Below are 15,523 nucleotides of genomic sequence, written 5' to 3' on the forward strand. Positions count from 1 at the left end.
GCCAATTTACAGATGATTAGCAGAGTTGTGGAAATTCGGACGTTTGCCAAAGTGTTCAGCAGAGTATTATCCAATCAGCAATATGGACAGGTGCATTTTACATTTAATTTGGGCAAATATGAGGAGTTGTGCTTTGTCAGATCAAATGTAATAACGAGGTCTACAGTAAAGGTCAGGGCGCTGAGGAAGATTAATATTGAGGTGTATGTGTACGTCTCCCTGAAAGTAGCAACGCAAGTAGGTAGGGTGCTAACGACAAGGAACACAATTCACTGAGATGCTGATTTTTAGTGTTGGAAATTCGCGATGGATCTGGATGGAACTCTGGTTAAGACACGATTTCAGCGTTGTTCGCAGATCTGGTCACCACATCACAGAAATTATTTTGATGATCTGGAGAAAATACACATGAGGCTCATCACGATGCTGCCTGGGTTACAGAATATTGGACATCAGGATAGACTGGGCAAACTTCGATTGTTTTCTTTAAGAAGTTGGAGGCTGAGGTCTTCACATAGAATTATATAAATTTATGAGAAACATCGATAAAATGCTTTGACTCAATGTGCAAAATGTCGGATACTAGAGGGAATAGGTTGACGATGAGAGGGGAATGATTAATGTAGATGTAGGATCCATGTTTCACAGAGAGAGCGATCAGTGTTCGGAATGTGCTGCCAAGGGAGGGACTGGAAGCAGAAACTCAGCAGCATCCGAGACGCGTTAGAGCTCATGAACGAGCCGGAGTGGATGAATATTTGCCAGGTGGCTGTAGCGTGGTTGTTATAAATTCGCATCGGAGTCGGCACAATCGTGTTGTGATCTTCTCTGACTATTCACAGATCAGAGTTCTGCATTCTCCGCCTTCCTGTCAAATCGTGACGATCACCAACTGTTCCGGTTGACAATATTCTTTCGGTCCAGACTTGAACAGTCAATCGAGGAGGGCGTGGGGGCTCTCGGCCTCATGTTAACACGCGAGGATCACTTCACTGGGCGGGAGTATGATGTAAGTAAAAGGGAAACATACAAATTGTAGGTTCTTTTAAAGATGTCCCAATAGAACAGGTGTAAAAGAACGCTGGCTATGAAGTACGGAATTGTCTGTGGCAGTGGTAACAAAGGAGATCCATACACAGTTACACTGAGCCTTTATTCGACCAGTACAGGTCACCCTCCAATAATCTGTACACATTCAGTTTTAAACTGGTTAGTATTTAGATAAAGGCTGCTCCAGTCTCACTCGTCTATTCATTCCTCCCCATTGATCTGCCTCCTGAACTTTATCATTCCAAACGGAACTGCCGCCATACCTGGCCCAACACATCTCTCTGTCTACCATTCACGGCCCCAAACAGTTCTGCCAGACCAGGGGATTCTTCACCTGTGAGTCTGTTGGGGTCATCTACTGTACCCGGTGCTCCCGGTATGGTCTCCTTTATATCGGAGAGACCACAGTTACTTCGGTGGAACGTTTAGCCCCGCACCAACGCTCCGTCCGCCAAGTAATCCGGATCTCCCGGTAACCACCTGTTTGGGTTCTGCTTCCCATCCCCATTCTGACGTGTCAGTCCATGGCCTGCTCTGCTGCCGCGACGAGGCCACACTCAGGTTGGAGGAGCAGCAACTTATGTTCCAGGTGCGTCCCCTCCAACCTGATGGCATGAAGATCAATTTCACGAACTTCCGTTAAGTGTCTCATCCCCCTTCACCATTCTAATTCCCTTTTGCCTCTCTCATCTTATGTCCACATCTGCCCATCACCACCCTCTGATGCTCCTCCCGCTTTACTTCCTTCCATGACTTCCGGTCTTCTCCGATCAGATTCCCCTTCTCTATCCCTTTATCTGTTTCACCCATCAGCTTACCAGTTCCTTAGTTCACCCCTCCAGGTCTAACAGTTTCACCTATCATCTACCAAATTACTCGTCTTTCTCCCGTCCACCACCTTTGTGCTCTTAACTTCTCATTTTATCTCAAGTCCCAATGAAGAGTCTCGGACCGCGACGAAGACTGTTTACTCTTTCCCCTATGTGTTGATTTGCCCAATGGGATCCTCCAGTATTTTGTGCGTGTTGGTTTTATTTCCAGCATCAGCAGAATTTCCCGTCTTCGTGTTAAAGACAATGATTGACAGGTGATGTTAGTGATGTGGCAATTGACAGATATTGCAAGTGGGCATACAACAACTTCACACCACTCTGTCTGACTTCGTATCCTGTTCCCAAATCTCAACCCAAATTTCCATTCAGCAGTCTGTGTTCCCGTGATGACCCCCCTCCGTTTCCCACAAATCAAACACATAATGACTTGTTTTTCAGCCCATCCCTTGAGTCCACCTGTACGTCCATCGTCAAGTAGCCATTCGGTACTGATATCGTCTCCCTTTGGAACCGTAAACCTCTTGTATTTAATCATGTGCCTGGACAGTACAAATGATGAAGCAGTACAGTAACTGCTCCTTGTCACTATCAGATTTACAGTTTGCAATTCTCACTACATATATTGTTAAAAACATAAGACATATGATCAGTATTATGCCATTCGGCCCGTTGATTCTCTTCCGCTACGCTGATTTATCATATCTTTCAACTGATGCCTCTCTCCGTGACCTTTGATGCCCTTAATAGTCAAGAAAACAACATCTTCCGCTTTAAATATACCTAATAACGCTGTCTCCAGAGATATCTGTGGCAATGCCAGAGATTCACCATCCTCTGAACAAAGAGTTACTAACACAGAGAATGCAAAATTAATGTAGTTAAATAATATAATGTATGTATGTGCAAGTTAACACAAATTTGCCAGGAACCGCTTTCTGGTGGAACTTGTGTTCCGGGGTCACATTCACCTGTTGCCACCCAGACTGAATGGTAGGTGAAAGTTTGCCCACTCATGGAGCCCGGCAGTGAAGCATGAGCCGGCTGCATTTAGCCCGGGAAATCCGACAGTGATACTTTCATAGTATGACCTGATGTCGTGTTCGTCGGTGTACAGGGTGGGCCAGTACTTGCCCAGTCTCTGAAGTCTATGCCTACTGTCCTTGGGGCTCCGGTTTTGCAGCTGACCCTCTTTGACTACCTGCAGCCCGGATCCCTCCGCTCCTCACTATGTCCCCATTGTTCATTACAGAGAGTGACTGAGCTCGCGGCAAAGGGAAACCGAGCGGCCGCTTCCAAACTCCTCCTGGATCTGGTGATGGAGAAGGGCTCCGGGGCCCGGAGGGTGATGTGGGAATCGTTTGTGAAAATACATAACACGTTACCGAAGCTGAGCAGAATATTGGAGGAAATACAGGAACGAGGTATGGTGAAAAATACAATGTGTTACGGATGTAAATGCTGATGAATTTACAGTATTGAACAGAACAGACTTCATGCAGGTTAATCTGTTTGAACAGGTGACGGCCAGTTTGCCTGCATGGACACTGATCGGCGTTTCTCTGAATTGCCCGCGCATCTGAAAGGTAAGCGACTGAACGGAACTTACAGTGTCAGGTCCTTAGAGTAAAGGCGGCAGTGCAGATATTACGGAGGCTTTAGGACCAGCACTGGCTCAGACCGGATAAGGAAAGTATATTGGTTCGTATTGGAAGTTGCTTGATACTGTGAGTTTCAATCTACAGCAAAATACAAGGAAACCGGAGCAGCATGTGGAAATCAAAAATAATCCAATCGATGAAAATTACAATTTTCACTGATGATGTGCTGGATAAACAGAGCCATGGACTCTTACAACATAGAAACAGGCTCTGAAGCCAAAGACATCATACGAGTAGTGTTACCCACCGAGTTAGTCCCATCATTCCGCGTCTGGTCCATAACCCTTTAAATCCCTCTTGTCCATGTGCTTATCCAGATGGGTTTTATACGTTGATAATGTGCCCGTCTGAACCATTACATCTGGCAGTCCATTCCAAATACGTGTGAAGAAGCGACCTCTGAAACCTCTTTCGACTTATTCACCTCTGTCTTAACCATAGACCCTCTTGATTTTAGCGTCATTTTTCATGAGTAAAGATGGTGAGAACTGTGTCTGTATACATCTATCCGGTCATCACTCACGCTCCCACACTCCATCGTATATTGTCATACTCTATACAGTCGCTCCTTCTAATGGGCTCTTGGGTCCTGGCAACATCTTGTTAAGCCTTCTTTACTCTCGTTCTAGTTTAATAACATCTATACTATAACGAGGTGACTGAATCTGTCAAAATTGCTCCACGTGAGTCCTCAGAAGAATCTAATTACCGCAAGGTATCGTCAATGCGCTAACCGTTGTAGGCCACTGTGCGGAACACCTTCTTCACCAGCCTATCTACCTGAGATGCTGCTTTCAGCCAAATATGCACTGGCACTCCCACATCCCTTCGTTTAATAACAGTCTCGTTTACTCTATATTAGGGGAGTCAAAGGAAGAAGCCAGAGTTAGTTTTATCTATTCTTTCCCCGGAGAGTGGTGTCCGGAATGCTCTGAGGGCGGTGATTAACTGATATGTTACAGCATTTAAGAGAGTCTTAGAGAAGCACACGGACGAAAGGAAAAAAAAAAACACTACGGTGAACTATCGAAGACTTTGCGTTGACCTCATGTTCACTGGAGTTTCGGGGAAGCTGCAAATTATTTTCAAAGGAGAAAGACGTAAAACGAATGGGGTAAGGGAATTGGGAATTCTTTAATGATTTTGCTCCAGTATTCATATCCAGCTCAGAAACTAGCTTACAGTTAAATATTATTTGCAAAACAAGCTCTAGCAAAAAAAAAAAATGTGCTGACAGACCCTTTGCAATCAGAACAGATACATTCATTTTTTGTCTTTATGTTTTAAGAGGTTCAGAGCAAACACAAGGAAACTCTGCGGGAACAAACTGAAACACTGAGAGTGAACACGATCCTGATGAGGGAGAAGGTGAAGGTTTTCCAGCTGGTTGATCGATACGCTGAGCTCACGGTCATTTCTACCGTTCGAGATCGGAGCCTGATGGAACATGAACTACTGGCAAGAGGCAGAGACCATGAGGAGTGGAGAGAGAAACATCTGCGGAGAGAGCTGGAGAAAATCAGCACCAAATATCTGTTTCAGAGAAATTACTCACATAGCAGACGGGGCCTAAAGGTTCCCGGATGTAAGGCAACGGTTGCCGGAGTCCCGGGGATTGGGAAAACAACAATGGTACAAAAGATTGTTTACGACTGGGCCACAGGGAAAATATACCAACAATTCCAGTTCGTCTTCAGTTTTAGGTTCCGGGATTTAAACTCAATTAACGGCAGAAAAAGCCTGACGGAACTGATTCTGGATCAGTATCCTTACTTTGGGAATTTCCTCAGAGAGGTCTGGAAGAACCCAGAGGGATTGCTGTTTATATTCGACGGTTTGGATGAATACAAACACACAAATGATTTTGCCGACAGTCGGAGATATACAGAACCCAAGCACCAGTGCCCAGATCCCGAGTGGTGGTGTGAAGTGTCTGACATTGTGTACAGTTTAATCCAGGGCAAGCTGCTCCCAGGGTGTTCAGTGCTGGTGACCACCCGCCCCACTGCGTTACATTTATTGGAAAAGGCGGATATCAGTGTCTGGGCTGAAATCCTGGGATTTGTTGGTGAGGAACGGAAGGAATATTTCATGAGACATTTTGAGGATCAGACGGTGGCGGAAGCTGTTTTCAAACACGTGAAGGAGAACGAGATCCTGTACACCATGAGCTACAACCCCTCCTACTGCTGGATCCTCGCTCTGGCACTGGGCCCCTTCTTCACAAAAAGCTTCAGGGACCCACAGCGAGTTCCCAAGACCATCACCCAACTGTACTCCTACTATATTTACAACATCCTGAAAAACCACGGCCGTGAGATTGAGAACCCCCGTGATGTGTTACTTAGGGTTGGTCAGATGGCCTTCAGAGGAGTGACCAAGAGGAAGATTATTTTTACAGATGAAGATTTAAAAAAACACAATCTACAGCCTTGCCAGTTCCTGTCCGGATTCCTGATGGAGCTTTTGGAGAAAGATAATTCTGCCCTATGTGTGGTGTACACATTCCCACACCTCACCATCCAAGAGTTTATAGCTGCAGTTGCACAATTTCTGACTCCACATCAAGGCGATATCCTGAAATTCCTCACTGAAACTCACAGCACGACAGATGGGCGGTTTGAGGTATTTCTCCGTTTCGTTGCTGGTCTCTCCTCCCCAATGACAGCTCGGGGCCTGGAAGAATTTCTGGGTCCTTTTCCTCATCAAACAACCTGCCGGGTGATTGATTGGGTGAAGGAGGAGGTGAAACGCCAGAATGAAAACTCTACTGGGGAATATGGTAAGAGGAGCCTCCTGAAAACTTTGCACTACCTGTTTGAGTCTCAGAATCGTGGATTGGCTCAGGACGCACTGGGATCTGTGGAAACACTTTCATTCAGTGGAATGACACTGACCCCGATCGACTGCACGGTCCTGTCTCATGTCATCGGATTCTGTGATACAATAAAACACCTCGACCTGGAGAACTGCATCATTCAGTGTGAAGGAATCCAGCGGCTGGGACCCGGGCTACACAAGTGCCTGGAGTTGGGGTAACTTGAACTGTCTCTTCCTCTGAACGGTGAAACTGTTCCATTCTGTTATTTCAATGTATAGGGTTATTTTTGGGTAAAACTGTAGTAAATCGAATTGTGAAGAATTGTGACAAATGTCACGGGATCGGTCAGTAATTCCCCAAGCACGGGAAGGTTCTGTGGTTCTTTGTGAAGGGATGTTGGAGAGTTCAGCAGATCAGTGAACAACGGCCAGTGGTTTAATCTTAAATCATAGGAATAGACAATAGACAATAGGTGCAGAAGTAGTCCATTCGGTCCTTCGAGCCTGCACCGCCATTTTGAGTCCATGGCTGATCATCTACTATCAATACCCGGTTCCTGCCTTGTCCCCATATCCCTTGATTCCCCTATCCATAAGATACCTATCTAGCTCCTTCTTGAAAGCATCCAGAGAATTGGCCTCCACTGCCTTCCGAGGCAGTGCATTCCAGACCCCCACAACTCTCTGGGAGAAGAAGTTTTCCCTTAACTCTGTCCTAAATGACCTACCCCTTATTCTCAAACCATACCCTCTGGTACTGGACTCTCCCAGCATCTGAAACATATTTCCTGCCTCTATCTTGTCCAATCCCTTAATAATCTTATATGTTGCAATCAGATCCCCTCACAATCTCCTTATTTCCAGCGTGTACAAGCCCAGTCTCTCTAACCTCTCTGCGTAAGGCAGTCTTGACATCCCAAGAATTAACCTTGTGCATCTACGCTGCATTTCCTCTACAGCCAGGATGTCCTTCCTTAAACCTGGAGACCAAAACTGTACACAATACTCCAGGTGTGGTCTCACCAGGGCCCTGTACAAATGCAAGAGGATTTCCTTGCTCTTGTACTCAATTTCCTTTGTAATAAAGGCCAGCATTCCATTAGCCTTCTTCACTGCCTGCTGCACTTGCTCATTCACCTTCAGTGACTGATGAACAAGGACTCCTAGATCTCTTTGTATTTTTCCCTTACCTAACTTTATACCGTTCAGGTAATAATCTGCCTTCCTGTTCTTACTCCCAAAGTGGATAACCTCACACTTATTCACATTAAACTTCATCTGCCAATGATCTGTCCACTCACCCAGCCTATCCAAGTCACCCTGAATTCTTCTAACATCCTCATCACATGTCACACTGCTACCCTGCTTAGTATCATCAGCAAATTTGCTGATGTTATTCTCAATGCCTTCATCTAAATCGTTGACTTAAATCGTAAACAGCTGTGGTCCCAATACCGAACCCTGTGGCACGCCACGAGTCACCACCTGCCATTCTGAGAAACACCCATTCACCGCTACCCTTTGCTTTCTATCTGCCAACCAGTTTTCTATCCATGTCAATGTCTTCCCCCCAATGCCATGAGCTTTGATTTTACCCACCAATCTCCTATGTGGGAATAGCCATGTTTCTCAGAACGTGTGTCAAGTCCATTCGCAAATTTCCTTCTCACTGTTACTGACACCCAGTCCAACCTGACTACAACAGGTTTCACACCCTCTCCCCGGTGAGGGACAAGAGAGTTTTAATCGTCGGTTCCTTGAGAGGGCGAGAAGCAGATCTGTGCAATTGTCTGCCCCTTGCTTTTCCCCGCATCCGTCTGTCACCATCTCTCCTCTTGCGCGACTTTGCTGACTAGCAGATTCACAACCCCCATGTGGACATTTCCATATTGTGGGCCTCAATTCACACCAACGCTTCATCTGCTGTTTCACATCGCTATCTCTCTTCCCCCATCCCATTTCCTCCTCTAGCGATCTTCCTTCTTATACCTTTTCCTCATGTGAATGTCTTTTCCGCTATCGTCCGGGGACATTTTCCAGTACTAAGCGGGAGTTTCTCTCATCGTTTAACACTGTCCCTTTCCGACCCACTCACTGCAGGAACATTTTCCTAAACGTCTGGAAAGGAGCCAGTATGCTGGTAGCTTACAGGGTCACGCCGACAGACTAACATTTTGACATTCGGTGAATAACCTGCAACTAAACAGTGAGGCATATTGACTGTGATAGGTTTAATATTTCCTGGAATATCCAAGTGTTGAGCTTTTCTCAGACCTGCAGTGTGAACCAATTTGTTTATCGATTTATCTGTTTGTGTTTAGCCTTGGGAATAATGACCTGGGGGATTCAGGAGTGAAAATGGTGTCTGATGCACTGAGGATCCCGGGGTGTAAAATACAGAAACTGTGGTAAGTATCACACTGTGGGAGATTGTGTTTAGAATCATTGGGTGTCTGACGTTGAACATTAATGTGATCAGTAATTGTGTTACTGATAAACACTGGGGATTTGTACCGTCTCCTGTCTCTCTGTGCCCTTCACCCTCACTGTTTCTTATCTACAGGATGAGGAAGGTTGGTCTTACTGATTCTGGCGCCGAGGATCTCGGCTCCGCGCTCAGTAGAAACCGATCGTTGACGGAGGTAAAGCTGAGTCATAATGTACTGAGAGATTCAGGAGTGAAACTGCTGTCTGTGGCTCTGAGGAACCCGGAATGTAAAATACAGAAACTGTGGTAAGTACCAGACTGAGGGAGATCGTGTTTACAGTCACTGGGTGTCTGACACTGAACATTAATGTGATCAGTAATTGTGTTACTGATAAACCCTGCGGATTTTTACCGTCTCCTGTCACTCTGTGTCCTTCACCCTCACTCTCTCTCTCATCTCCAGGCTAGCGAATGTCGGTCTCACAGATTCTGGTGCCGAGGATCTCCTCTGCGCCCTCAACAAAATCCGATCACTGACGATGCTGAACCTGGAATCAAACTCTCTGACAGACGGATCTGTCCCCGCTCTCCGCCACCTCATACTGACCCTCCCGAGTCTGGAGTGGATTTGGTGAGTGTTTGTGTTAATGTTCAATGTGATAAAATATCAGCGAAACCATTGTCTTTCTGATGATATATGTCAATGACAGATGTTGAACTATTAACCCCAGTCCACTGTGACTGACACTGTTCCACATTCTGTTAATTTCCTCTTTATTCTCCCATCTGTTTCAGGTTAGTGGAGAATCTATTCAGCTGGACCGGGATGAAGGAATTGAGATCTCTTCAGGAACCCAGACCCGGACTGAAAGTGCAACTCTGAACATCTGTATATTTGAACATCCCCCGCTCACGGGATAGGGACATTTTGGCTGATTTCCTGCCATCCTTTAATGGCCGCTATCCAGGCTCACGACGAGCACTCATCCACACAATTCCGCCTCTTGTCCAGCAGCGCAGCTTCCGCCGGGTGTCCGGACCCAGTTTTCTCTTGGTGGACCTAAGGTATTACACTAGTGTCCTGGGCTGTGATTGCATGGGGAGAGAATAATTTTGCTCACTTTGATATGGGCAATACATACAGAAGTCTAGCAGATGTAATTATGTTAAATTGATAGGTACCTCGGTTGTAACCCTGAGTCTGCAGCGATCACTTACACTGCACTGAAGTGTGATTATATGATCATCCGTATTCCGTACTCCATCTCATTTTCTGTTCCTCTCTCGGTTCCCTTCTCTCTCCCTCTCTGTCCCAATTTCTCTCTCCCTCTCTGTCCCAATTTCTCTCTCCCGCTCTCTCCGATACTCAGTTTCCCTCTCTCTCTTACCCCTCTGTCTCCCTCTCTCCCCTTTCTCGCCCTCTTTCTCACTTTACTGTCTCTTCTGCCGCCCACACCCTCCTACCCCACCCTCTCATTTCCGCACCCTGCCTTCCCACAATCGATGTTCTCTCGCCTCTCCACCAGCCGCTCCATCTTCAGCGCTGCCAAACTTCCACTATAACCACCTCTCTGTTCAGCTCCCTCCATCCCCCCATCCATTCGAGTGCAATGGCTCTTTGCGATTCTGTCCGCCCAGACCTCGCATCATTTTGTCGCTCACAGCTCTCCCGACAACCAGCATTATCGAGGCGGTGGGACTTGCCCAGTGGATAAACATGCTGGGGGGGGGGGGGGGAGAGGAATGATCACCCTGGGCTGGGGAATGTAGCAGGAATCTCGAAGTGGCCGAACTTCCTGCTTCCTGCCCCTAGGCCCCGCTATGGAGAGCGTGGTAACTTGTCTAAATCATTAACGCCCAGTACATCCACAGTGATGAAGTGTTTTCAGAGGCTAGTGTTGAAGCAAATCAGCTCCTGTCTGAATTTCGACCTGGATCCTCTCCATATAGCTTACCATAGAGGTCTACAGCGGAAGCTATCTCGTTCGTTCGCTCTACGCAACACTGGAACATCTGGACAGCAAAGACGTGTTTATCAAGAAGCACTTTACTAATTACAGCTCGGCATTTAACGCCACCATTCACTCAAATCCAGCCTAATGCTGCTTTCTGCAACTGGATCCTGAATTTCTTTACTTGTAGACTCCACTCAGTTCAGATTGGCAAACACATCTCCACAATCTCCATCAGCAAAGGAGTACCGCAGGGAAGTTTACGTAGCCCCATGGTCTACTCACTTTACACCGACGACTGCATGGCTAAGTAGAGGTCCAACACCATTTGCCAGTTTTCTGACGACACCACTGTCGTGGGCTGTATCAAAGGGGGTGATGAATCAGCATACAGGAGGGAGATTGAAAACTTGGCTGATAGGCGTAATAACAACTACTTCTCACTCAATGTCAAAAAGTCCAATGGACTGATTGTTGAATTCAGGAGGGGGAAACCAGAGTTCCATGAGCCAGTAATCATCGGAGTTTCAGAGATGGATAGGGTCAGTATCTTTATATTCCCAGGTGTCACTATCTCAGAGGACCTTCCTTGACCCATCATATAAATGTAAGTGCAGACAGCGCACGACAGCGCCTCTACTTCCCCAGGAGCCTACGGAGGTTCGGGATGTTATTTAAAATTCTTGGCAAAATTCTATATATGTATGTTAGAAGGTGTGCTGTCTGGCTGTGATATAGCCTGGTATGGGGACACCAATGGCTTTGAACGGAAAATCTTAGGCCCAAAACATCACGGGTAAAGCATATCTGAATGAAACTTTCCGCATAAAAGCAGCATCCATCGTCAAATATCCTCAACCCACTGCCCATGCTCTCTTCTCGCCGCTGCCCTCAGGTAGAGTTTACCTCTGCCTCAGGGCTGACACCACCAGGTTCAAGAACAATTACTACCCCTCGATCATCAGGCATCTGTACAAAATGAGACGTCTATACTCATTAAAGGACTCTTATTTAGTTATATTGTTATTTCCTGCTCATTTTTATTACTATTTATTTATATAGGCATTTGCACAGTGTGTTTACAGTTTAATGTTCCTTATCTTTATAGTTCAAAGCTAGTGTTCAATATATTTGTTAAGTATATGGTAACACGTATGTACTCTGATAATAAATTTTACTTTGAATTTTGAACTTTGAACTTTCTGTGGCTCGTTCATTTTTTGAGGCAGTGATTGGGGTTCTTTCTGACGGCAAGGCAGTGGAGATGAACGTGGGCCTCAGTAAGGCATTCGATAAGGTCACAGGTGCGAAGTTGATTCTGAATGGAAAGACTCGTGGCAGCCAGTATGAATTGCCAGTTTGGATTGGGAACTGGTTAACCCAGAGGGGGCTGAGAAACGGGGTGAGGGGCGTGTGTCATTCTGGCTGAAAATCCATGACTGTGGTAATATATATGCCATAAGGGGGGCGTTGGGAATGGATCCAAATGCAGGACACAGACACTGAAGTGCTAGGGACAGGACGGGATAAAACTAAAGGACGGGACAGATCGCAGACTAGGCTAGGGAAGCAGGACCAGGACGAGGGACTAGGAACAAGGAGCCTGGACGTGGACTCCGATCACGAGACGGGCAATGACCCAGAACCTGGGTCTTGACTCTGGCTCAGACCCTAAACCAGTAGAAGACGTGACGAGGCCTGTGTTCTTGGAGCTTGAGGCTGGGATCCTAAGGCTTGAGGCTTGGGGCTGAGGTCTTGAAGATTGACGATTGAGGCAGTGTGCTTGAGGCTGGGGTCCTGAGGATCGAAGCTTGAGGCTGGGGTCTTGAGGTTCGAGGCTTGAGTTTGGGGTCTTGAGGCTCGAAGCTTGAGGCTTGAGTTTGGCGTCTTGACGCTCCAGGCTTGGTTATTGAGGCTCGAGGCTGGGGTCGTGATGCTTGAAGCTTCAGGCTGGTGTCTTGAGGCTCGAGGCTGGGGTCTATGCTTGAGGCTTCAGGTTGGGGTCTTGAGGCTCGAGGCTTGAGGCTGAGGTCGAGGCTTGAGTTTTGGGTATGGAGGCTCGTGGCTGGGCTCTTGAGGCTTGAGGCTGGGTTCTTAAGACTTGAGGTCTGAAGCTGAGGTCTTGAGTTTTGAGGATTGAGGCTGGGGTCTTGACGCTCAAGGCTTGTTGTTGGGGTCTTGAGTCTTGAGGTTGGGGTCTTGAGGCTCGAGTCTTGAATCTGAAGACTTGAGGCTTGAGGCTTGAGGTTGGGGTCTTGAGGCTCGAGGCTTGAAACTGGGGTCTTGAGGCTTGAGGCTTGAGGTTGGGGTCTTGAGGCTCGAGGCTTGAATCTGAAGACTTGAGGCTTGAGGCTTGAGGTTGGGGTCTTGAGGCTCGAGTCTTGAATCTGAAGACTTGAGGCTTGAGGCTTGAGGTTGGGGTCTTGAGGCTCGAGGCTTGAAGCTGGGGTCTTGAGGCTTGAGGTTGGGGTCTTGAGGCTCGAGTCTTGAATCTGAAGACTTGAGGCTTGAGGCTTGAGGTTGGGGTCTTGAGGCTCGAGTCTTGAATCTGAAGACTTGAGGCTTGAGGTTGGGGTCTTGAGGCTCGAGGCTTGAAGCTGGGGTCTTGAGGCTCATGGCTTGAGGCTGGTGTCTTGAGTCTCAAGGCTTGAAGTTGTGGTCTTGAGGCTCGAGGCTTGAGGCTGGGGTCTTGATGCTTGAGGCTTCAGGCTGGGGTCGTGAGGCTTGAGTTTTGGGTCCAGGCTCGTGACTGTGCTCTTGAGGCTCGAGGCTTGGGTCATGAGGCTTGAGACGAAGCAGAAGTCTTGAGGCTTAAGGCTGGGGTCTTGAGGATCGAGGTTTGAAGCTGGGGTCGTGAGGCCCGAGGCTTGTGGCTGGGGTCTTGACGCTCGAGGCTTGGGTATTGAGGCACGAGGTTGGGGTCGTGAGGCTTGAGGCTTGAAGCTGGGGTCTTGAGGCTTGAGGCCTTAGCCTGGGGTCCTGAGGCCTGAGGCTTGAGGCTGGGGTCTTGAAGCTCAAAGCTTGAGGCTGTGGTCTTGAAGCTACAGGCTTGAGGCTGGGGTCTTGAGGCTCGAGTCTTGAGGCCGGGATCTTGAGGTTCGAGGCTGCGATCGATGCTTGAGGCTTGAGGTTGGGGTCTTGAGGCTTGACGCTTGAAGCTGGGGTCTTGAGGCTTGGATAACTCGGAGGCTGGAGCTTCGAGGCAGACTAGGAACTCACCCAGGCGAGGACAGGAAGCGATAAACACCAAAGAACAACAGACAGTTCCATCTCTGCATCGAGGTAGCTCCGAGTCGTAGTTACAGACAGCAGCCTGGGCTGAATACATAAACAACTGGATCCCTACCTAGCTCGGAGTGGCTGACGGCCACCCAGCTGGCCTGGGAAGCGGCTGAATCCATAACGCAATGATAGCTCCGACTACTGACAGCAAGGCTCCAAGAAGCAATGGTTCTCCAACGCGGCCTAAAGAAGGCAAGTGTCTGTTCTAGCCTCCACCAGCCATTTACTCCCAGGGAATCTTGGCAAGACGACCGCGCAAACACACTCAATCCCAGGGCCACTTTTATTCCCAGTACCAAGATGAGCATTAGGTTAAGTCAAACCGAAACTAGAGACAGCAGGAGGACCCGGAGTCCGCAGTCTGTGAACCGGACCATGAACTGGAATGCGACTTCGGGCCGGACCATGACAATATAAGAATTCAATAAGATCATATTCCACCAGCATTCTGTGTGTGTTGTTTGATTTTCCAGCATCTGAAGATTGACTCGTGTTTGGAATATATGAATTGATTAGAGAACTATACTTTGCCAAATCATTTATATCGATGATTTGGTTAAACGAATACATAGGTGCATTACCAATAATGCAGATGATACAAAGACTGATGGGATTGTGTGCAATATCAAGAAGATCAAAAGCACAGTAGGTTATAGATATTCACAGAAAAATGGTACAGGGAGTTTAATCCGGGTAATTGTGAGTTGCTGTAATTTGGGAGGTAAAACGGAAGGCAAGATATACACTTAATGGGTAACCGCTTAATAGCATTGATGTAAAGAATGAGTTGGATTTCCAAGCACGCAGCTCACTGTAAGTAGCTACACAAATGAATCAATTGTACGGTATGCCTCCCTTCATTGGTAGGGCTGTTGAGCATAAGAGTAAGGAAATCATACTGCATACATATAAACGTTTGGTCAACTTTCCTACTTCTATCACATCTATTTTATATGTTTCTATAAGATAAGTTGTTTCCATCGGTAGGTGAACCTTGAACTAGGGAACATTGCCTCAAGATTCAAGGGAGAAAATTTAGGACGGAGATGAGGTAAAACTGCTTTTCCCAGAGAGTGGTGAATCTGTGGAATTCCCTGCCTCGGGAAGCATTTGAGCTTCTTCAGTAAATATATTTACGACATAGTGAGATAGATTTTAATATAGTAAGGGGATTAAGGGTGTTGGGGAAAAGGCAGGTAGATGGAGCTGAGCTTACGGACAGATCAGTCATGATCTTATTTAATGGCGGGGCAGGCTCGATGGGCCGGATGGGACCTTCTCCTGCTCCTATTGCTTATGGTTCTTAAGTTGTATACTTATTTTTCCAGAAGGCGTTCGATAAGGTGCCGCACAATCGACTTATAAATAAGATACGGATGCATGGAGTCGGAGAAAGTGTATTGGCATGGATAGTTGATTGATTAATCGACAGAAGGCAGAGAGTTGGTATAAATGGGTGTTTCTCCGATTGGCAGTCTGTGGTGAGTGCGGTGCCGCAGG

The 15,523-nt window shown here is 47.0% G+C and overlaps 1 protein-coding gene across 1 annotated transcript in view; it reads left to right on the forward strand.

Annotated features, from left to right (window-relative positions):
* The window catches only part of LOC132388301 (NACHT, LRR and PYD domains-containing protein 3-like), a 29,936-nt gene extending 20,226 nt beyond the window's left edge, over nt 1–9,710 (forward strand). Inside the window, exons 5-7 of the mRNA XM_059960642.1 lie at nt 4,830–6,576; nt 8,925–9,003; nt 9,585–9,710. Of these exons, the coding sequence (XP_059816625.1) occupies nt 4,830–6,576; nt 8,925–9,003; nt 9,585–9,710 (1,952 nt within the window). The remainder of the gene's footprint in view (nt 1–4,829; nt 6,577–8,924; nt 9,004–9,584) is intronic.
* Nucleotides 9,711–15,523: the final 5,813 nt, after the last annotated feature.

This window comes from Hypanus sabinus, unplaced genomic scaffold, assembly GCF_030144855.1.
Source record: "Hypanus sabinus isolate sHypSab1 unplaced genomic scaffold, sHypSab1.hap1 scaffold_294, whole genome shotgun sequence".
Taxonomy (NCBI): domain Eukaryota; kingdom Metazoa; phylum Chordata; class Chondrichthyes; order Myliobatiformes; family Dasyatidae; genus Hypanus; species Hypanus sabinus.